Source organism: Cetorhinus maximus, chromosome 5 (assembly GCF_964194155.1).
Source record: "Cetorhinus maximus chromosome 5, sCetMax3.hap1.1, whole genome shotgun sequence".
NCBI lineage: Eukaryota > Metazoa > Chordata > Chondrichthyes > Lamniformes > Cetorhinidae > Cetorhinus > Cetorhinus maximus.
The window spans coordinates 28,685,169-28,709,644 of NC_135883.1; the positions used below are offsets into that span (position 1 = coordinate 28,685,169).

Here is a 24,476-nt window from a genome sequence, read left to right on the forward strand (position 1 = left end):
AAGCAGAGTTTTTGAATATTTTTAAGACAGAGGTAGTTAGATTCTTTATAAACAAGAGGGTGAAAGGTTATCGGGGGTAGGCAAGAGGTTACATTCAGATCAGCCATGATCTTATTGAATGGCGGAGCAGGCACGAAGGGCCAAATGGCCTACTCCTGCTCCAATTTGTATGTTCGTACTAAGGGACTGCTGTACTGATGAAAATCAGTACGAAACGAATTAGTGGAGACACACTTCCAAATCTGAGCTGTGTTGAGGTCCAATTGAGCTATCTCCAAGTGAGAAGGTGCAAAATTATTCTAGCCTGGATAATTGGCAGTGTATCCTGGTAAAGATGACTTACATTTATGTCAAATGCCCATCCATTCTGTAGGAAGGAAGGCCATGTGAATAGAACATTTTTCAGGCAAAGTTTGATAACCCTACTGTACAGAAGTTACAGAAGAAACATCCAAATTTCTTATGCTTGTACATTTGTCTTGAGTTAACTAACTCAAAAAATAAGAATTTATTTTCTATCTGTTAGCTTTGAATTATCTGTTTTTCTGAAAAATCAATGTTTTTTCACTGTCCAGCAATTCAGCGCTGATATAGCCAAAAGTGCTTCTGAAGTTTGCCTTGCACATCTGTTTACGTACCAAGATTTTGAACATGGAACACTTGGGCTAGCTTATGTTGGATCTCCAAAAGCACGTGCATTAGGTGGCATTTGCCCTACACGTAAGTCCAAATGTAAATGAAATTTTAATTTTTAAAATTTGCTTCAGTGGTGAAGAAATAAGTGGTTAAAATGCATTGTGTCATTTTAAGTTGATTATATTGGAACAAAATTGTTGAAGTCAAGTTAGCATAAAGATGATAGGATACTGTGGGACTAATTTTACACATGCGTGCTACAGGTAGAGAGACTCATCGCTGGTTGCACATATTGGGAGTTCATGGGCACAATACCTGTGATTTTTGCGTTGATAATTTTCGTAAATGAGAAATGGTGAGAAATGTGCCTACAATTTCCTGATGTGTGTGGTTGGGCAAGGTTTCTCCTAGCAATAAATAAAAGTGTGTGATGTGAAAATGATGTACCTTGTAATCCTACTGAGACTAGAACAATGAGAATATTTTGGCTTCATCTTTTTGGAAAAGTGTATCAATAGCTGTATCATATAGCAATGTTTTTTTTACCAGCCTATGACCACCCCAACATGCAGAAGCCAGTTTACCTAAACACTGGATTAACCAGCACTAAGAACTACGGGAAAACAATCCTCACCAAGGTAAAGTATACATTACTTTTTAAGGCTTCAATTTGCCTTAATTTTCTTCCTAAATTTTGATTTAGTCAAGCAATTCTTTTAATATATGGAACAAAAACAAAAATACCTGGAAAAACTCAGCAGGTCTGACAGCATCTGCGGAGAGGAATACAGCTGACGTTTTGAGTCTGTATGACTCTTCATCAGAACTAAGGAAGTAGAGAAATGAGGTGAAATATAAGCTGGTAGAGGGGGGTGGGACACGTAGAGCTGGATAGGGGGCCAGTGATAGGTGGAGGCAAAGAAGAGATTGCCAAAGATGTCATAGACACAAGGACAAAGGGGTGTTGACGGTGGTGATATTATCTAAGGAATGTGCTAATGGGGACATTAAGGGTAGCAAGCAGGACAAGCTTAGTGGCAGATGGCCCTAGTAGGGGTGGGGTGGGGAGTAGGGATCGAAATGGGCTAAAAGGTGGAGATGAAACAATAGATCGAAATAAATTTAAAAATGGGTGGGAAATAAAAAATATATACTTTTTTAAAAATTATAAATTATTGGAAAAAGGGGGATCAGAAAGGGTTGGGGATGTTTGGGCCCTTGGACGGTGAGGAGGGGGAAGTAAAGGGGCAGGTGTTGCACCTTCTGCGGTTGCATGGGAAGGTGCCGTGGGAGGGGGTTGAGGTGTAGGGGGTGATGGAGGAGTGGACCAGGGTGTCCCGGAGGGAATGATCCTTGCGAAAAGCCGCCAGGGGGATTGAAGAGAAGATGTGTTTGGTGGTGGCATCATGCTGGAGTTGGCGGAAATGGCAGAGGATGATCCTTTGAACGCGGAGGCTGGTGGGGTGATAAGTAAGCACAAGGGGGACCCTATCATGGTTCTGGGAGGGAGAGGAAGGTGTGAGGACGGATGCGTGGGAGATGGGCCGGACACGGTTGAGGGCCCTGTCAACCACCGTGGGTGGAAAACCTCGGTTAAGGAAGAAGGAAGACATGTCAGAGGAACTGTTTTGGAAAGTGGCATCATCAGAACAGATGCGACGGAGGCGAAGGAACTGAGAGAATGGGGTGGAGTCCTTACAGGAAGCAGGGTGTGAGGAGCTGTAGTCGAGGTAGCTGTGGGTGTCGGTAGGCTTAGACTGTCCACCAATATTCATTATATCACCAGAAATTGAGACTGAGAGGTCAAGGAAGGGAAGGGAAGTGTCAGTGATGGACCATGTGAAAATGATGGAGGGGTGGAAATTGGAAGCAAAATTAATAAATTTTTCCAGATCCAGACGAGAGCATGAAGCAGCACCTAAGCAGTTATCGATGTACCGGAGAAAGAGTTGTGGGAGGGGGCCGGAGTAGGACTGGAACAAGGAATGTTCCACATACCCCATAAAGAGACAGGCATAACTGGGGCCCATGCGGCGGGTACCCATAGCCACACCTTTTACTTGGAGGAAATGAGAGGAGTTTAAGGAGAAATTGTTCAATGAGAGAACAAGTTCAGCCAGACAGAGGAGAGTTGTGGTGGATGGGGATTGTTCGGGCCTCTGTTTGAGGAAGAAGCGGAGAGCCCTCAGACTTGGAACTTGTACCATTTGTTGAGGATACTTGTTCCACGTTATGTTAATATGCTAACCTGGTCCTTCTGGTACACCATATTACTGTTTTGTAATTTTTTTTTAGCTTTGCTAACTGCTGATATTTCAAAAATAATATAATTATGAGAGTTTCAAATCTCAACAAAGCTCATTCAAACTGAGTGGTGATATATAGCAGTACCAGGACCTGCATTACTAAATGTCAAGCTCATGGATGAATATTGCATTACAGTTAGTCTCCTGTTGTTCTTTCTTCCCTGAACCAACCCTTCCCTCCCCATCCACAATCACTCTGTGCACTTAAATGTCATTCTGAGCTAGGAATGACTGTTTGATTGTTGTTATTGAATCTGACTGGGGAAGGAAGGGATGAGACAGGAAAAAAAACTGGATGCAAATCGTCATTTTTTTCCTAACTCTTTCCATTTCTTTTCCCTTTGTTGCATGCTCTTGATTTCTTTCTCCATTTAAAGAAACAGACAGTCCACAGCTTGATTCTGTTCTATGAGAAAATTTATAACGACATGGCATGGCATTGAAAATTTGTAAAATGCTAAAATTCCTACGGAACTTAGCTGATGACTTAAAATTTGAACCAAAGTGTGGCTATGGTTATATAAAAAAATTGCAATTAATTGCAAACCATTCATATTTAGCACTGTGAAATATATTGGGCTGGATTTTCTAAATGTGATCCATTGTTCTATGAACACAAAATGAGAAGTAACAAGTATATTTGGGAAGTGTAGTGGTAATGTCATTAGGCTAGTAATCCAGAGACCCGGGCTAATGGCCTGGGGCCATGGATTCAAATCCCACCATGGCAGCTGGTGGAACTTAAATTCAATGAATTAATAAATTTAATAATAAAAGTCTGGAATTGAAAGCTGTTTCACTGATGTCCTTTAAGGAAGGAAATCTGCTGTCCTTACCTGGTCTGGCCCATATGTGACTCCAGACCCACAGCAGTGACTTGACTGTCCCCTGCAATGGCCCAGCAAGTAACTCAGTTGTATCAAACAGCTAACACTGTGAGTGTACCTGCACTAAATTGACTGCCATCTTCTTGAGGGCATTTAGTGATGGGCAACAAATGTTGGCCTTTCCAGTGATGCCCACGTCCCATGAAAAGGATATCTTCTATCAAAAGCCCTCCTTTTGTTTTTTTCCCTTTCCTCCCATGTAACTTTATCTTTTTGGACTCAATCTCTGGATTTCGAAGTTTGTCCCTCGACTATGCAAAAGGTATGAAATGACTTGTGATGGGAAGGGGAATGAAGTAACAGTTTCAGTTCTTTTGTACCATGCTAGGATTTTCATGCATCTTTTCCCCTTTCGTTTTGTTCCCTTGTCTAAAAAAAATTTTGATTGAAAACAAATCTGTGGTTCAGTGCATTCCTGTATGCTTTAACATTTTTTTTATAGAAACATACAGAAATTAAATGCTTAATTTTAAGCCTGTAATCATTCAATACTCTGGATTTGTTTGGAACATGTTCCACTTTTTTGAAAAGGGGGCAGGAAAATTTACACATTGTGTTTGTCTTTCATGGCTTTATTCATCTCTTTTTTTTAAATAAACTACTCGATGGCAGACTGCCTGTCTTGAATTTTTAAGTCACAAGTGGTTGTTTATCTAAAGAATTTTCTTGATTTAATTACAAAACAGGAAGCAGATCTTGTCACTACTCATGAATTAGGCCATAACTTTGGAGCGGAGCATGATCCAGATACCAATGAATGTGCCCCTACTGATGATGGTGGTGGGAAATACGTCATGTATCCCATTGCAGTGAGTGGTGACCAGGATAATAACAAGGTACAGTAGAAGTTGGCTTTTATTATAGGTCAGTTACAACAGTATTTATATCGTCAACCTGTACTTTCCAAGGAATGCAAGACCGTAAGCCGGGTAAGAGTTGGTTGGCTAGCCAACATCTATTTAGTGCTGACCAACCTTTTCTAAATACAGATCAATGCAATCAAGCTGTAAACCTCTTGTTGAATAAAAGAAAACTATTAAAAATGAAGAAGTGGATTGGCACATTATTGTTTCACCTCTGGGTTCTGAATTTGAATCCAGTCCAGAGTGGTGATCTTAAATTTTTTTCTTGTCGCTCACTGTAAAAACACCTTGTGAAATGAGTTTGAGCAACCTTGTTGCCAGCTCTTTGTGGATGGGCTCCATAGCACAAAGCTTGCTGTTTTTCAGCAGTCCTTGGCATTAAATTGGAAGGTCATGAAGCTGGTTGCTGAGGGCAATGGGAAAGTTCAGTGATGAAGTGAGTAGCTTTTTCTACAGTTACATTTTAAAATATTTTATTCAAGAAACATCCACAGCCTTAAAGCTGAATTGCAGGGCGCGTTTTTCGATGCAAGTAACTGCAATTCAATCTTTGGGCTGCAGATGCATTTCTTGAATAAAATACCATTGAAAAAAATTATGCATTTGTTGTGGGGATAAAAACGGAGGGAAATTTACTCAGCACCTAAATCAGCTACATGTGATTAGGGAAGCTTTGAGATTGAATGCCTGGAAAGGAGATGCTCAAACCTCTCAGCACTTCTGAAGGGGAAAATTGGCTTGGGTTTCTACTTTTGCTTGCTCTGTGCCAAGTTCTCAAAATGTGGGCATTTCAATATTTGATAGGGGATGGGCACAGGCTTAGCTATGATATTGGTCAGGGTTCAATTAGCTGCTGATGCTCACTGTTGCACTGGCTCACATGTGAATCAAGGCTGATACCAATAAAACCAGAGCCCAGTTTAAGAATCAACATGTTCAGGAAGTTAGAGGTAATAATTGTTGAGAAAATGGCCACGAAACAAATATAAAATTTCTGGAAAAAAAAAATTATCTAGTGGGTAAAAGCACTGTCCAGTAATGCGTTAAGTCATATAAACATGATGGTCCCATGTTTGATATCTGGCCTATCCTCCTGGTAAATGTATATGATCAAATTCAGCTTAGCTGTGAAGGTCCTCAATAGATAATAACCTGCTGGTCCTTTCCACCTTCACTCAGGCATGAAGGATATGATCCTTTCAATGAAGTACTGGGAGTTGCTTGTGAGGGTTCAGCTCTTGGCTGTTTCCACCCACTGCTCCAAAATAAAAGTTGTGCATTGACTAAAGTTTAAATCCTGCCAAGTTTAAGAAGTAACTCCTTTAATCAGTTGTGTTTACATTTGTAGTGAATACATCAGATATTAGTGTAAAGCAAAAAATGTTAAGTTTAACAATAATTTACATAAATATACAGTGAGATTGAATTCAAGTCAGCATAATGCTCATTCATAAATTTGACCCCCCCCCCGCCCCTGTCATTCTATATGTCAAGACTTTCTTATCTATAAATTCTATTCAGTGTGCATTTACTGTGTTGATGTACTATTTGGGTTTTTCAAGCATCAGTATGTTGTACCATAAGCATCAGTGACGTTACAACATTTTATTCTATTCAGTTTTCTTCATTGGAATTTCTCCATTTGATGTAACATACATGAGCAGTTTAACAAAGGTTTTACTAGTGTTTAAACCTTAAACATTAGTTCTTTCAAGGAGTCACATGTGCTGTGGATAAAGGATGTACTGTACTTAGAATTCCAGAAGGCATTTGATAAAGTGCCACATCAAAGGTTATTGCAGAAAATAAAAGCTCATGGTGTAGGGGGTAACATATTGGCATGGATAGAAGATTGGCTAGCTATCAGAAAGCAGAGTGTTAGCATAAATGGGTCGTTTTCTGGTTGGCAGGATGTGATGAGTGGTGTGCCACAGGGATCAGTGCTGGGGCTTCAACTTTTTACAATTTATATAAGTGACTTGGATGAAGGGACTGAAGGAATGGTTGCTAAATTTGCTGAAGACACAAACATATGTATGAAAGTCAATTGTGAAGAGGACCTAAGGAGGCTACAAAGTGACATAGGTTAAGTGAGTGGGTAAATATCTGGCAAATGGAATATAATGTGGGCAAATGTGAAATCATTCATTTTGGCAGGAAGAATAAAAAAAAGCTTAATATCTAAATGGTAAGGGATTGCAGAGCTCTGAGATTCTGAGAGATCTGGGTGTCCTAGTGCATGAATCACAAAAGGTTAGTATGCAGGTACAGCAAGTAATTAGGAAAGCTAATAGAATGTAATCATTTATTATGAGGGGAATTGATTACGAAAGTAGGGAGGTTATGATTCAGTTGTACAGGACACTGGCGAGACCACACCTGAAGTATTGTGTACAGAACTGGTCTCCTTATTTAAAGAAAGATGTAAATGCGTTAGAAGCAGTTCAGAGAAGGTTTACTAGACTAATACCAGGAATGGTATTTATAGCCTTCCGGGCTGAATATTGAATTCAACAACTTTAGATCTTAAACTCCCCCTCCCCCCATCCCCACCCCGTTTCTTCCCCCCACCCCCCCCCCCCCGCTTTTTTTTCAATAATTTATATAGATTCTTCTTTCCCCACCTATTTCCATTATTTTTAAATCTAAAACTAAAACCTTGTTAGCCTTTCCACCCCACCCCCACTAGAGCTGTACTTTGAATATCCTGTCCTCCATTCTTAATTAGCACTTTTCTCAGACAAAACACCTCTTTGACCCTTTTGTCTGTGACATCTTTTGATTATCTGCTCATCTCCACAATCACCACCCCCTCAATGTGTCTCTCTCTCTCTCTCCCTCTCTCTCCCCCCCCCCCCCCCCCACCAATCTTAAACCAATTTATATTTCTCCCTTCTTCTAACTATGCTTCAGTTCTGCCGAAGGGCCATGAAGGCTCGAAACGTTAACTGATTTCTTCTCCGCCAATGCTGCCAGACCTGCTGAGTTTTTCCAGGTAATTCTGTTTTTTTTTTGATTTCCAGCATCCGCAGTAGCTTTTAGCTTTTTGTTTTTATCCAGGAATGGGCAGGTTGTCTTATGAGGAAAGGCTGGACAGGTTAGGTGTGTATCCACTGGAATTTAGAAGAGTAAGAGGTGACTTAATTGATACCTTTAAGATCCTGAGGGGTCTTGACAGGGTGGATGTGGAGAGGATTTTTCCTCTTGTGGGAGAATCTAGAACTAGGGATCACTGTTTAAAAATAAGGGATCGCCCATTTAAGACAGAGATGAGAAATTTTTTCTGAGGGTTGAGAGTCTTTGGAACTATCTTCCTCAAAAGGCAGTGGAAGCAGAGTCTTTGAACATTTTTAAGACAGGGCTAGATAGATTCTTGATGATTAAGGGTGTGAAAGGTTATTGGGGGTAGGTTGAAATTTGGGGTTGAGATTACATTCAGATCAGCCATGATCTTATTGAATGGCGGAGCAGGCTCGAGGGGCCAAGTGGCCTACTCCTGCTCCTAATTCGTATGCTGATGTGTAAATTTGTAGGTATGAGGTATAGGAATCTGAGTTTGTAGTGTTCTTGTTAATCAATATAAAGAAGCTTGAGAAAAGAACAATTGCTTATGTTGTAATTCGGTTTAATTTATCATACAGTAGCATGCAATAGAAACAAACATAACATGGCTATGTTTATTATAGCTCTATAGCAAATACAGTGCTTGGCTAAGTATTTAACTCTGGTAGATGCATTTTACTTCTCACTTGCAGAGATTTGGTGGTGCGTCCACCAACCTCTTGATCCATGATAAATGTATTGGATATTTTTCCTCTCTGAATCCTGCATATTTACTCCTATCTCATCAACACTCAAAAATGCATGTGAACTGAAAGTTGTGCAAGTATGAAAATGATCATCATTGAAATAAGCACTGTTGCCTTTATTCATATTTTAAAATGTTTAACGGATTCCCAAATTGGAACTCATAAAAAGTGTATGATTTCTCCAGCTGTTCTCCAACTGCAGCAAACGATCAATTTATCAGACACTAATTACCAAAGCATCCAAGTGCTTTCAAGAAAGGAACAACAAAGTATGTGGGAATTCACGTGTGGATGAAGGAGAGGAGTGTGATCCTGGACTTTTACATCTAACTGAGGACAAATGTTGCACTCAACAATGTCGACTCAAAAAAGACAAAAAATGCAGGTAAAGAATTAGAGACCATCAAATCATTCTGTTCTAAAGCACTGCTCAAATTCATTAACAATATGCATTAAAATCTTCATTTAAATGAATTATTGCTTGATTTTGGAAGAACAGATAATACTTAATTCTTTGACCGGAAATTGAACCTGGATCTGTTGATCTGCATGCTTGAGTTAAATCGAATCTTTATCAACTTAACTCTTAGGCAAGACAGATGAGTGTTTAACATAGAAGTCTCTTTGCAAACATATTGAAAATAAGCATGCAATTTAACCCTTTAAGTACTTGAATGTTCTTTCAGGCTTTGAAATGAAGATCTATATGTTCCTATTGCCATTCCTTGTAAGATTTTGAATTCTAGGTATTGTGGATATAATTAGATGTCCTTGGGATAGTCCTGAGCAATCAGTACCATTTTAAACTAAAAATGCTCAAGCATGTCAATAGCACAAAATGAGAAATCTGCATTATAAAATTGACAAAATACAAAAAAATTATCCATTTAAACTAATTTTTGACATTTTAGGAAGGATTATCTTACAATTCAGTGATTTTTGAAATTCCTAAGCGATTAGAATTGTTTGGAGGTAATTGCTTTTAATAATTATTCCCAAAGTGATAAGAACAGCCCATGCTGCAAGGATTGTCAATTTGAAAAAGCTGGAAAGAAGTGTCAGGAAGCAATCAACGCAACATGCAAAGGAGAATCCACTTGTACAGGTGAGTGGGAGCAGAAACCTGTGTGTAAGTGAAATTTAAACGGATTGTCACAATAGGGTGATAATAATTATGCAAAATTTAGTAGAGCTTCATAAGCCATCTCAACCTATTTGCAGTTCTACCAAGATTACAAGGATGGTAGAAATGAGGGCAAAGGAATGCAGCTGTGAATGTGCAGGCAAGCACTGAGCAGTCCTGCACTTGAAGTGAAGTTGGTGCTTGCAATGAATACTGGCCTCTTGTGCTATTTCATAACATCACCTTCATAGGTCAACATGCCTGTAAGGAGTTTTTGCCAAGGTTCAGACCACAGCTGTTTGCTGACACACCAGATGACAGCAATGTGCAGCTTGATCCTTGCAGCAGTGCAGACCCTGAGAAAACCATTGTTCTGTGAACTGCAGAAATGGATGTGCTTGATCATGCAACTCTGGTTCTTGATCACCCTAGCTTAACTTATTTCATGTAGCGCTACCAAAAGAATGACTTGCTGTGATCTAATATTACAGTTAGTCAGCTATTCACATAACTCTGCTGTTATTTTAAGTTGCTTTGAGAACAACAATCTCTACCAGCACTAATCATCTTCCAAAGCAAGAAAAGCTCACCTCGCTCTGCAGATGCAGGTGTGCCTAGCAAGCCTTTCTATATCATCCTCCTTTTCCAAAGATGCCATTCAATGGGATTCTCATTGGTGCAAGGAATAATGCAGGAGGAAAAAGAAATTCCAACAATTTGCACAAAGATTCATGAAAACTATTCATTAAAAAAATAGTTAAAATGATTAAAATATCCTTTCCTTTGTGTTACTGTGACTCTCCCAGGATACTTATTGCTACTTAACAAACCTGGAAATGACCTACATGAGAGGAAATGAATGAAGGATGGCTATTTCCCAAATTAATGTTAAAATGAAGCACACACTGCTTGAGGTGGGCACTTCTATGGTTGCTGGTCCTGCGCACATGAACATGTGTCAGGAGACAAACCTGGCACATTTCTGGAAGGGACTACCATCTGTTTACTGATACTAACCACTGGATTGCCATCCAAAAATTGAGAGTTAATGTCAGGAGAATCTTGGCTATGTCCAAAATAATTTTAGGTTGTTGATCAGAAAAGAGATGAATTATTGCACACAAGCTGCTAATGATTGACTTAGTGTTCTCAGCTACAACAATTGTAGCTGGATTGTATCTCTACGATTAGATTTCAAACTTAATCTTCTATTGACAGGGACTGACCAGTTTTGTCCTGCTCCTGGTAATGCTGCAGATGATACCATCTGTGTGGACATGGGAAAGTGTTCAAATGGGGAATGTATTCCTTTCTGTGAGGCAGAGAAAGGTCTCAAATCATGTGCTTGTAATGGTGAGTGAAAAACTTTATAGAGATTTCTTTGGATTCTGATAATGTATAAAGGACTTTTTTAAACAAAATTGCTGGTATACTTAGATTATACATAGATGTATTTAGTTATAGTACATGAGGCAAGAATTGAATCTACTACAATTTAAACAATTTGTTTTAAGGTTTATTTTACTTTATTCCCTGGTCACCACTTGTCATTCCCAATGACAACAGGGACTTTATCTGTTCAATTCCTCAACTAGTGTGGCTGTAGGAGATACAAAACCTATAGCTAGTTTCTCCCCATGAGGGAGTGCATGATCTCCACTCTGGACATGCCCCCCTCCATGTCAAGCAAACATTATAGCTCACAGTTTATAGAATTGAAGATGTTAATATTACCTCTCACTCTGGGACATTGAGCAACCTCATGGCACATTTACATTACTTTTAATGAACTCAAAAGAAGGGTAATCCGAAGACATATTTAGGATTTTTTTTCCTTTCCAATAAAAATGATTTAAAGTCATGACAAAGTGTGTTTGCATGACAATCTCTTTAAAAACCTGCAACTACTCTAACAGCCAAGCAAATGAAATTCTTTATTTACTAATTAATATTTGGGACATTTGGAAAGCAACGTGGTGGGCATTCATGCATATTCTGCACGCAATGTGCTCCCCTTGGTGCACACTTTCTTACATTCATCTATGCACCAGAAGAGGAAGGAGAAAGAATTTCTTTTGTTTGTTCTTGGGATGTGGGTGGTGTAGGCAATGTCAATGTATTACCCACCCATAACTCGAAGGTGCTGTTGCCTCAAACCCCTGCAGTTATTGTGCTTCCACAATTGGGTTAGGCAGGAAATTCTGAGATAATGCCCTAGCAACAATGAAGGAACAATAATTGATGTCCAAGCCAGTGGGTGACATGGAGGTGATGGAGGTTTGTGGCATTATGGCTACTTTATTCAGGTCTGTTATATTTTTCTGTGTTTAGTGTCAATAATAAGTGTGGCATCCATTGTACATTTTTTTTATCAGTATTGTCTGGTCATTTAACAAAAACACATTCTGTGAGCTGAGTAGTGATGCAGTACATCAATTAGCGGTAACAAGATGGATTGATCCATATCCAGGCTGTTGCTGTCCTATAAGTAATCATGCATACACATGAGCTAACTAGAGAATCAGTATTGGAATTCCAAATCAAATGAAATGTATGGTCAGGAGGGAGGCAAAGAGAAATAGAGGCTGTGCATATGTTTGCTGGTTTAGGCTGAGTCAGCTTTAAACTGGCCGTGTTGAAGTAGGTGAAATAGCTGCACCACATCTGGAATATATGAGCAGGGTGGACTGTTTAAGGAGAACCCTGGTTAAGGAGAACGTGACGCATACTGGGAAAAATGAGAAATATATTTAATTTGCTAATGCGTTTTAAGGACTATGTAAAACATGTTTATTTTAAAAAGTATGTTCTAGCTGCACAGCAATATTTTTCAGTTATTACTGACTATCAATATATACAAAACATTTGTGTTGAACAAACTGTGAAAATCAAGTTCTAAAAGTGGCTTTTAACATGATGTATTCCAGCTTTCAAACTATGCATGCAGATTAAAACATTGAGCTGCACTACAATATCACTGATTCTCAAATTACTATCAGAGAGGGCCCTCTTTGTTTAAATACACTGACCCATACAGCTCAGAGATGTTCCAAGTTTGATTCTTTTTTTGTGTTGAGTAAGCATGTCTCAGCTAGGATAGTTCCATTTAGTCACTCAGAAATTCCTGTGTTGCATAGGTACAGATATTGGATGAGGACAGGATTGGGCTTTGCTGTGATGTATTTGAATACAAATTTTCAAAGTCGTCGGCATGCAATGGACTTAAGCTGAGGCAGCCAAATTATTCACACTGACAAAGACTTCAATTACTATGGATCTTAATACAAATAGATATTAGGTATAAATAGCAAATTTAAGGCAGTTGTATATTGGACACAAGTCAATAGACATGTGGAATGAATAACCAAAAGCTGCTTTGGAAGAAAATAGTATAAATGGGTTCAACTGATAACTGGGTATATTTGTGGAGAATGGAGGATTGAGGGATATAGTATATTGGAAACATCAGGTTGAGAGAATTCCAGTGGAGGCAGAATTGTTGGTCAGTTGATGTTGACCTGTTTCTAAAATTTCCCACCTTCCTCAGAATGGTAAGGTAGTGGAGTGTTGCTGCTGCTCATGGAACTGAACCCTAAATCAGTCGTTACCTAAAAAGGAAGGGTAAGGGGATAATGAGGGAAGTTTAGAGGAGTTTAGTGGATTCTTGAGTTATAATGTCTGCTGAATAACCCAATTTCATTTTCACATGTGCATCTTCTACATTGATTACATACGTACTCATCTGGCTGTTTATGGATTTATGATGCATGTTACAATGGTATTTTAAATGATTTTATTATATTTAGAGACGGATGATTCCTGTAAAGTTTGCTGCAGAGATAATGGAATTTGCAGTCCATATATAGATAAAAACAAACAATTTTTGTACCTGCGCAAAGGGAAACCCTGCACTGTTGGATTCTGTGATGGGCATGTAAGTGGTAACTATTATTACTGAGTGATTCTGTATAATGTGTATTCTTGGTTTATGTGGTTTTGGAATAATTTTATTGAATAAGAACACTTTTACTAGAAAAGGTTTACTTGCCTTTTGTTAATTTTTTGTATCTTTTCAAACCTTCACTCATTTTTACTGTTATATCTTAAATCAATCTTATGGGTGAGTTACACATTCCTGAAACCTTACCTATGTCTATCGTTGCCTTAATATCTAAGTAAACTGTTGGTGCCATGCCTTAGTAAATGAACTGCAAACCATGTATTGTAATTGTTTTTAGATATTGGACTATTTTACGGTTCCATCTATTTCCACTTAAGCCTTTGAATGCAGCAGAGCACCTGAGCAAGCCTTGCTTAAAGTTTAAAAAAGTAAACTAATAATGAACAAGTGACTAGTCTAACAATGATAAAATAGTTCTATATTCACAATAGGAAGTCTTTAATCTAACTCACTGCATAGGCCAAGTAATAAAACTAATTTTAAAAGATAAATTACACTTTTGTAAATAAATCTTTAATACATGGTACTTCTCTTTCAGGATTATCAATCTGTCTCTTCAGACATTTTCAAACAAATTCAGGCATGGTTCAAGTGACATTTTAAAATTATCTGTTCTCAAGGATATTTTCCAACTGCCTGCTGATGACCAGAAACTTGCTTTTTAAAAAAAAATGTGCTGAGTTAGTTGGCCTCCAAAGAAACTTCTCAGTGTTCTCGGGGCATCCTGGATTTTGAGTAGATAATCCCTCATTCAGAAAGTCAGACATAAACTGAACCAATCATGAAGTCTCTTATACATTAGAAGCTTGTGAAAATTTTCTCAATCCTGTCAGTCGGTAGACCATAAGAACAAACCTTGGTAATGTACAGGAGGGCTTGATTCAAGACCCTGGCTCTGGTTGGTTGTTAAACACCCGCACTGACTTTTGTTTTTGAAGAACCAGCCTCTAAATCAAATCCTTAAAGGCTACAACACTTTTCTAATACTCTTGCTTGGTGTGAGGTTATGTTACTTTTGATCTCTCAATTGCTCTTTCCCATTTCTTACTCTTATTTCCAGGAACTGCAGCATTCTCAGTGGGGAAATTGAAAGAGATTTTTCCAGAACTTCTCTCTCGTCACTTATTGGTTCCATCTTATAGCAGTATTAAACCAGCTGCAATTTTCTCATGTGTCTAGCTCTCTGGTTTTCAGCTGTTAAACTGCAAGCAAAAGTGGATTTTTATGTTCTTTATTTTGCGATGTGGGTAACATTAGCAAGCCATTACTTATTGCCCATTCTTAAAGGTAAATCAACTGCATGTTATGGAAAAGTAGACCAGATAGAGTAGGAATGGCATGTTTGATCCCTGAAGGACCTTAATGAACCAGTTGGGATTCTATAACAGTCTGGTAACTTTAATTTTTTTGGTACTAGTCCAAGTTCAATTTTGTAACTTGCTGAGATGGGATTTGAACTCAAATCTTTGGGTTTCTAAAGCAGTACAGTAACTACCAGGCTACCCATAACTATTATGGAGTTTTCTTTTGATATTGCAATTAATCTATTTTAAACTGCAATTTTATTTACATGAAATTTATTTTGCAAAAACAAACTTGAGGTTTCCTTTCTTTGTGAAGTTCCTGGTTCTTGCTGTAAATTTAAATGGTGTCTTAATCTGACACTGCAATTGGAGCTTATGCTCTCTACAGATGTCTCTTTATGGAACACAGAAGAATAACTTTTACTTGGCATAATGTTTGCAATGACCATATGTACTATTTTTAATGTATAGCGGAATAAGATTTTTGTGAAATGGTATTTGCTGTGAGGAGGAACAAAATTCTTAACTTTCACCATGAGATCGAGGGTATTTCTGGACAAAGGATAAACTGTTTTTTCTTGTGGTAGCATTAAATAGTAATTTCCTTCTCCCATTGGTTAAGGAAAAGGATCATACATGCCAATTTTAATACCCACACTGCACTGTTGACCTCCATGATCAGAGGGCCCTGAGTAAGGGAAGCAAAAGTTGCCCGAGCTTTCTGCTTTGGATCAATGTCAGGCAGCTCTTTCAGTATATGCATGTGGATGTCTGATTGGGACAGGATGGGCCTGGATTCTGATTACTCTGGTTAAATAGCTTGTTGCCACTTGCTGTCTATGATTAAAAATGGCAATTTGGGAAAGGAACTGAATCTGTGAAACCATACAAGTAATTTTCCAAAATAGCAAACTGTTTGTTATGCTTGTAGCAATGCCTGCCATTTCTGTAGTAATTAAATTACTGCCATGCAAATTAGATTTGGCCTATAAGAGGTTTTACTTTAAAGCCAATAGCTCCATGTCGAGATAAGCTTGATACATTTTGGTTGAATGCTCAGTTACACTTCAGTCTTCATTTTTTAATTGAGCAATGTAATTTCTCCCGCAAAAAATTGACAACTTTGTAAAATATTTAAGCCATCCTACCCATTTCAAAATGCTTAATTATTTCCCTAATGATCAAAACACTGAAACAACTCAGTTATGACGAATCCCTTTCTTCATTCTTCATGACAATTTTAATTTGATCACTTGCCATTGATTTCCCCAATCAAAGCAATATTCTCTTGGCACTCAACCTATCCAAGCCCTTGGTAATTTAAAAAAATTACTATCAATTCTTCACATAAGTACGTAGAAGTAGGAGCAGGAGTAGGCCATTCAGTCCCTCAAGCCTGCTCTGCCATCCATTAAGATTATGGCTGATCTGATTGTGGCCTGAACTCCACTTTCCTTCCTCTCCCTATACATTTTTGACTCCCTTGTCAATCAAGAATCTATGTAACTCAACTTTAAAAACATTCAATGGTCCTGCCTCCACCGCTCTCTGGGGAAGAGTACCACAGACTCATTAGCCTCTTGAGAAAAAAAATTTCTCCTCATCTCTGTCTTAAATGGGAGACCCCTTATTTTCAAATGTGATCCCTAGTTCTAGTCTCTCCCATAAGGGGAAACATGCTTTCAGCATCCACCCTGTCAAGTCCCCTCTGGATCTTGTATGTTTCAATAAGATCACCTCTCATTTTCTAAACTCCAATAAACATAGGCCCAACCTTTCCTCATAGGATAACCTCCTCATCCCAGAATCTGTTGAGTGAACCTTCTCTGAACTGCTTCTTATGTCATTCCTTAAATAAGGTGACCAAAACTGTACACAGTACTCCAAATGTGGTCTCACCAATACCCTTTGCAATTGTAACAAAACATCTCTACTTTTATATTCCATTCTCCTTGTAACAAACACAACATCCCATTTGCTTTCCTAATCACTTGCTATTCCTGCATATTAACTTTCTGAGATTTATGTACTGGGACGCCCAGATCCCTCTGTACCTCCGAGTTCTGCAATCTCTCTCCATTTAAATAATATTCTAAATGTTGCCTATTCAAGATAGGAGGGAGACACAAAGCAGGAAACTACAGGCCAGTTAGCTTAATTGTCACAGGGAAAATGATGGAATCTATTATTAAGGAGGTTATAGCAGGCATTTAGAAAATCTCAATGCAATCAGTCAGTGTCAACGTGGTTTTGTGAAAGAGAAATCGTGTTTGACTAATTTATTAGAGATCTTTTAGGAAGTAACAAGCAACATGGATAAAGAGGAACCTATGGATGTGATCTACAGATTTTCAGAAAACATTTGACAAGGTGCCACATCAAAGGTTACTATACAAAATGAGCTCATAGTGTAGGGGGTAAAATATTAGCATGTATAGAGAGTTGGTTAGCTAACAGGAAACAGAGTAGTCATAAATGGGTCATTCTCTTAGCTTTCTCTGCTCTAATGGAAATAGCCCAGAGAAAATGTGGCATTTTTGGAAGCACTGTCTTCTGGATGATACTTCATATCTAAGTCCATTTTCCCTTCCCAGATTATCATAGCATTATTAAGATAAAAGATTAGAGCTTCCCAGTGTTCTGACCAACATTCAGCCCTGAACCGTTGCCACCAACACAAGCTATTTGGTCAGTTATATCAGGAGTTAGATCTAAATCTGACTAAACAGAAAATACTGGAAAAGCTCAGCAGGTCAGGCAGCATCTGTGGAGAGCAAAAGAGTTAATGTTTCAGATTAATTACCTTTCTGACAAAGGTTAAGAAATGTAACAGGTTCTAAGCAAGTACATGGGAAGTGGGGAGAGGAAATAACAAAAGGGAAGGTCTGTGATAGGGTGAGAGGCAGGAGAAATTAAATGACAGATGATGCAAGGCTAAAGGAGATGATAATGGGCCAGTTAAAAATCTAGAGAAGGTATAAATGACAACAGTAGAACCATCAACTGCTGTCCAAAAAAAAGCAAAGTAATGCTGTCACTTTCACATTGACATGTACCTGAAAATAGCTTTTGCATTGACCTATTAGTGGAAATGTAGTTTCTTTTTTTTTCTTTGTTTGCTTCTACAGGGCAAATGTGAAAAACAAGTACAAGATGTCATAGAACGATTCTGGGATTTCATTGAGAAATTGGATATCAACACCTTTGGTAAGATCACACATTCAGCTTATGTTCCTCCACATTGTTTTGTCCATCCTCAAAAAAAAAAATCTCAAATTTGTCCTCCCACTAAGTTGAATTTGTGATGTCAAAAATTGTTTCCAAACTTTGTGTACCTTTTTAAACTAGTTGGCTTCAGATGAAGTACAGTTGTGTTTAGTTAAAGCTAAATTATAGAATGAGTTATCCCATGTTGGCATTACATACTAGATTTACCTAAGAACAGTTGACAAACCTTATTGACAAGTTAAATGCTAACTACCTTAATATTGTGTTGAGTAACTTTTTCACATGTTAGTGACTATTAATTCTGTCAAAAGAAAATCTGAAGTGATGTCTGTTAGCCCCTAAATTACTGTAGGTATAGTCAAACTCTCAGAATGGAGATATGTTTGCAAGTCTGTCTGCTTAGTGCTCTGATGTAGAACACATTGTTATATTAACACACTGCGTGGTTATACTATTGTGTTGATGCCCCATGTCAAAAAAGCATCAGCAGACCATTGTATATTAGTCATGTGATTTCTAACAAAGTAGGTCGTGATGGATTAAATCAATTGAGAGTAAAATAACAATGTTTTAAATTGAATTTAAAAACTATTAGAATGCTTACCCTATGAAGATTATTATAGCAATAATAAACTGATTAGTTGTAATATCTTTGACATGCATCCAAAATGACTTGTTGGGTAAGTGCAACTTGTGTGTAGTTCTGACAGGTAGAGATTAAAATCATTCCAAGTTTAGTTACTGGTCTGTGCTGAGTTAGCTGATTTTAACCAGGGCCTCAGTAAGGTTTTGCTTTAGGATTCTACAATTTTCAAACCCATGCAGAAGATTTGCTTTATATATTAAAAAAAAGATTTGGAATTGCTTACTGCTTTGCTGACGATGCTTGCGCTTGCGCGCACACAGGCTAAGCTCCAAATTATCATCGACTTATTCACGGAGACGTATGAAAGAATGGCTCAACATCCAGAAGACCTTTATCAGCCTGCTATCGCTATTCAACGCTGCCCTCCAACTACCTAGATCCATGGCGAACCATTGGACGATGTGGATCATTTCTCATACCTTGGGAGCTTTATCTAAGTGAGGGCAGGCATCGATGATGAAATTCAACATTGCTTCCAGTCTGCCAGCGCAGCCTTCGGCCATCTGAGGAAAAGAGTGTTTGGTGATAAATACCTCAAACCCTGCACCAAGCTCATAGTCTGCAGGACTGCAGTGCCAGCTTCCCTCCTGTATGCATCAGAGACATGGGCAACATACAGCAGACTTCGTAAATACCTGGGGAAATATTACCAGCGATGCCCCCACAAAATCCTGTAAATTCAATGGCAGGATAGGCACTCCAGTGTCAGTGTTCGCTCTCGGGCCAACATCCCCAGTATCGGGGCACTGGTTAGGGTACATCAACTACGTTGGGTGTGCCACATCATCCGCATGCCTGACACAAGACTCCCAAAAAAAGCTCTCTACTCCGAGCTTTGTCACAGCAAGCTGTTACCAGGAGGGCAGAGGAAATGTTTCAGAGACGCCTTCAGCAGCCTTCCTGAATTAACGCAACATGCCCGCTGATTTGTGGGAATCTCTTGCTCAAACTGGAGAAGAAGCATCTGTCAAAGTGCCAACCATTTCCAATATCTCCGACAGGCTCAGGTGGAGGCCAAGCGCAGACAGTGGAAGGAGTATACCAAAATAGGAACATCCCACCCACCCGTCTCATCAAACACTACCTGCCCCACCTGTGGTAGAGTGTGCAGATCTTTTAGTCACCTCAGGACCCACAACTCCTGAGTGGAAGAAAGTCATCCTTGGTCCTGAGGGACTGCCTAAGAAGATGATATATTTTTAAAAAATGATCTGGAGTTGGTCACTGCTTTGGGTTAAATTGATCGCCCGTTTACCACAATTTTTCTGCAAATTTCGTCCTCCCAATTTTCTTGGCTGGAGCAGGAGTTTATAACAGGACTTACAGGAGCCATCACTGGACTTTCCTTGGTTAGATATGAGAAATTTTAACTTCATCTTGCTTTTTTCATTGTTAATTGTAATGTCTTTCAGCAGATGAATGCTAATCCATACTTTTTGCTATGATTGATGACATTAAACTTAATCCAGGAACATCTGAGTTATAAATATGTTGAGATTGAAAAAGAAGTGGCCTGTAACTGGACTTGTATGAGAGTGTGGAGCCAATGTAAGTTAGTACCTGTGGGAATGAGCATTGGTTGACTGGAGATTGTAACATTTAAGTTACAGAATGTAACAAGTTTTGATACATCAGACCTTGCCTCAGAACAGAGGCTAAGCTCTGATGTAAGATTTGACAGGACACAGATCAGTTCAAGCAGCAGTTTTTGGCTGAGGGAAACTGAAATGATTGCCAACTTCATGAAGCTGGGAGTTGGGGCACGGAAAGCCCATGAGAAGTGGTTGTCTGCTTAGTGCAGCTCGGGAACGGGGGCACAAAAAATTCCTCAGGAACAATTGTCAGCTCAGTGAAGCTGAAGTGGTCATTTGCTCAGTGCAGCTCGGGAGCTGGGAATATAAAACCCGTGAGGAACAGTTGTAAGTTCGGTGAAGCTGAAGTGGTCATCTGCTCAGTGCAGCTAAAGACCCGGGATCGTGCCTGTGTTTAGATGCTGGGGTGCAGCCTTGAAAACTCAGTGTGATGCAGTCTTGGGAGAAGAGATTTGAGCGGGGAGACGAGTAGTCGTTGGGGCAATTTGAGCTGGAGTCCTGTTGCCTGACGACTCATTGGAGGCAGAAACAAGAGGGTCTCCAGGCTGAGTTGGAGTTGCTGTTGAAAGGAAATCAGAGGTTAAATCCTTGAAAGAGAGGAGCTGAAATCCCTCTTGAGGAAGACAGAGTTGGAAGGACTTTTTGGCTCACAGTGATTGATCACTGATGTCTGCCATTTGGTGTAGTTTTGTAGTTTATGTTTGACCACAGTTTGCCTGTTAATTCATGTTTGACTCCTGTTAATTCTGGATGTTAGACTATAAGATAGATAGTATTGACTGTTTGCCTTGTTGACTCTCGTATAGTAAAAAAATCTTGTTTAAAAACTGGAATCTTGCGGCTTTATTCTCTTAGTAAGTAGCTGGGATTTCAAATTTCGTCTACAACAAAAGTTACTGCTCCATAAATGGATTGCAACAGTTGTGTCTTAAAATTGTTTTAATAGTAACTGAATGGCAACAGATGAAATTTAATATAAATGATCTCATCAAAATTGATTGATTTGTTGTAAATGCTATTACTTTTACAGGGAAATTCCTGGCAGATAATATTGTTGGATCCGTTGTCGTATTCTCTCTGGTGTTTTGGATTCCCCTCAGTATTCTTGTCCACTGTGTGGTAAGAAAGACATACATTTCCAAGATTTTTAAATTCATACTTGCTTGGGAGCTTTGAATACCAATGATGCATAATGTTATACGGGTCAGTTTTTTTAAAATCAGATCCTTTAAGGTTAAAAAGATATCTGATATAGTGGTATTCGAAATTGAACGGCTTTGTTATGGTATATCAAAGTTCATTGGCAAAAAGAGGGACATTATAAGGGATTTGTCTTTTTTATTACCAATCTGGTTGGACTAGGGAATGCCCCACCAGAAAGAGTGGTGTAAGAGAATCCTCTTAAAAGGGAGGTGGATAATATTTTAAAAAGTAACTTGAAAAAAGCAGTGAGATGGAACTAAATGGTAACTTTCAGAGAACTGGTACAAGAACAGCGGGCTGAATCGCCACTTTTCTATAGAATTCTAATTCGTTTCCTCTTCCATGCTGTAATGTTAGAACAGTTTAATTTATGAGGGGGAGATAATGGGCAGCAATATAATTCCGTAATTAGGAATGCATTGTCATTTTCCCAAAGTAAAAGCCCCAAACCAGTTTGAAACTGCATGATTCTTAGAAGAATGCCAAAGACAGCATACACATTTTCCCCACATCTTCAGTCTTTTTTTGAGGTTCAAGTCAGCTAAGGTATTTCTGTGGTACCGCAACCCTCAAAACCGCATCAAAATTGGGCTCAACTTTCTGAAAAGTCTGAATCAACCTTTGCCCAATGGCTTGGAATCTCTAGTCTGTTTAATAATGTAGTTGATTTGGTTATTTTGGTTAATTTTCAGTGCTCTGTAAATCATTCATGTACAATTGAAATGGAAGCAGCAAACATCTTAACTATTTGGATTAATGTAAATCAGATAAATGTAAACCAGTTTCTTTATTACCATTATATTGAGCCTCGTGGAAATCATACTTAATAAGAAATTGTGTCTTAGTCAATACAACCTACAATACATGATCACTTTGGATTATGAGGAAACTGGTCCACTTGTAATGCTGTTAAATCCATGATTAAAAAAAAATTGCTCATTCAAACCCTTATTTATGCCTTTGTTATCTCTAGACTTAACAATTCTAATGCACTCCTGGATGATTTCCCACATTCTAGCATCGAGGTCATCCAAAGCTTTGCTGCATGTGTCTTAACTTGCACCAAGTCTTGGTCACTTATTGCCCCTGTGCCCGCTCATTTATCTTAGCTCCCAGTCAAGCAGTGTCTTGACGTTAAAATTTTTAATCAATCTTTTCACATTCCTCCATGGCCTTGCCTGTCCCTAGCTCTGCAATCTCCTCCATCCTTCTAATCCTCTGAGATATCACTGCTCATCCAATTCTGGCCTCTTGAGCATGCCCAATATTAATCACTCCACCTTTGATGACTGTGCCTTCAGTTGCCTAGGCTCCAAGCTCTGGAATAGTCTTCCTGCCCTTCTCCACCTCTCCAGCTTGCTTTCCTCCTTTAAGACACTCATTAAAACCTACCTTTTTGAGCAAGCTTTTAGCTATCTGACCTAGTATTTCCCTATGTGGCATTGTCATATTTTGTTTTATAATGCTTCTGAGATGCCTTGGAATATTTTATTACATTAAAGATGCTATATAAATATAAGTTGTTGATAATACCTGGAAGCTGCTGGATGTGAGAGACAGAAATAAATCCTTTGATAAACTGAAAGCATCAACTTGTACATTGCCTTAACACTGCATCAAAATATAAACAAGTGAGGAGGGCACTCAGTAGCTCTGCCACACTGTGTTAACTCAACATTATTACAATTATACAGCTCTTCCTTGAGGCTTGTTTCTGATTGTTTGATGCGCAATAACTAAGCTGAAATAAGAATTTATTTCATTATTAAGAGCTTACATCTCAGTGAGGTGGCTTCAGGCCAATCCACAACTGATAACCTGCTCTGAAAACTCTGCTCACGTTTTGACAGCTGTGATAAATTCCACCACAGCAGCTGAGGCAATCCACAACACTATAAATAAAACAACCCACAACATTCTTTTAAAAAAAAGCCAATTTGTCCTATCTTCCAATGTTAACGGATCCATTAAAAAAAAAATTCCAGGATCTGGATCTTCACCAAAAGCTAATCATTTCTTTCTTGGGCCATACCCTATCTGTGTACCAAGTTTTGTTGAAATCCATCCATTAGTTTTTGAGATGAATTGTTTACAGATAAACAGATCAACAGGGGCAAAAGCATTACCTCTGCCTGTCTTCAGTAGCGAAGGTAATTAGCACGCACGTTTTATTTTGTAAACTATTGTTAAATAGTTTAATATTATGTCAAGTGCATTTATTCTCTTAAAAGTCCAGGTGTCTGATAAAGATTTCAGATTGAAATGCTTGATAATGTGCAATTCTATTAATGTGAATGCAACAGGCATTGAAGCACAATTCAGACAAATTGTATGGATCTTGCCTTATGCCTTCTCATGTGGATGTGTTCCCCGTAACATTTCTCGCTCACTGAATAATTCTGCTAACTTTTCTCTTACTGTTTTTAAATGTAGTTGTAATTTATCCCTGTTTGTGCAGAATTTTGTTACTTCACCTCATGCTTAGCTAATAATTGTCTAAGGTTTCTATTCACATCAAACACTACATTCAGTGACTCATTTAGAAATAGAAGCAATTCCTCAAATAGAAGAGTCATTACTGTATAAACCAGCAAAAACTGAAAATGCTGGAACTCTAAAACTTAAATGGAAAATTCTGGCAATGCCACAAAATCAGACAGGACCTGGAAAGAACAGATGAGTTAATGTTTTATGTGTAGACCCATCGTCAGAACTGACAGACTTAAATATTTCCAGCACTTAAATTTTTGCTCCATTGTTGGCACCAAACGTGTGCGAAAAGTTTTATCTTTATTTGTAAAGCTAAAACTTCTTTGTTTCCTGGCTACCTTTTGTCTTTCTTTATCTTTAGATGAGTGGAGTTCAGGCTAAGGGTACATTTGTGGAGATCTTCAATTGTCAAATGTTTCTTCATAAAT

The 24,476-nt window shown here is 38.6% G+C and overlaps 1 protein-coding gene across 5 annotated transcripts in view; it reads left to right on the top strand.

The window, feature by feature from the left end:
• adam17b (ADAM metallopeptidase domain 17b) overlaps nt 1–24,476 on the top strand; it is a 112,585-nt gene that overhangs the window by 48,246 nt on the left and 39,863 nt on the right. For 2 of the 5 annotated variants that reach the window (XM_078541635.1, XM_078541633.1), the window contains exons 9-17: nt 576–732; nt 1,186–1,274; nt 4,516–4,665; nt 8,687–8,886; nt 9,503–9,606; nt 10,843–10,977; nt 13,431–13,558; nt 18,018–18,096; nt 21,386–21,474. In XM_078541635.1, the coding sequence (XP_078397761.1) occupies nt 576–732; nt 1,186–1,274; nt 4,516–4,665; nt 8,687–8,886; nt 9,503–9,606; nt 10,843–10,977; nt 13,431–13,558; nt 18,018–18,096; nt 21,386–21,474 (1,131 nt within the window). The remainder of the gene's footprint in view (nt 1–575; nt 733–1,185; nt 1,275–4,515; nt 4,666–8,686; nt 8,887–9,502; nt 9,607–10,842; nt 10,978–13,430; nt 13,559–18,017; nt 18,097–21,385; nt 21,475–24,476) is intronic. The other 3 variants (XM_078541636.1, XM_078541634.1, XR_013576579.1) reach the window with 2 other exon arrangements.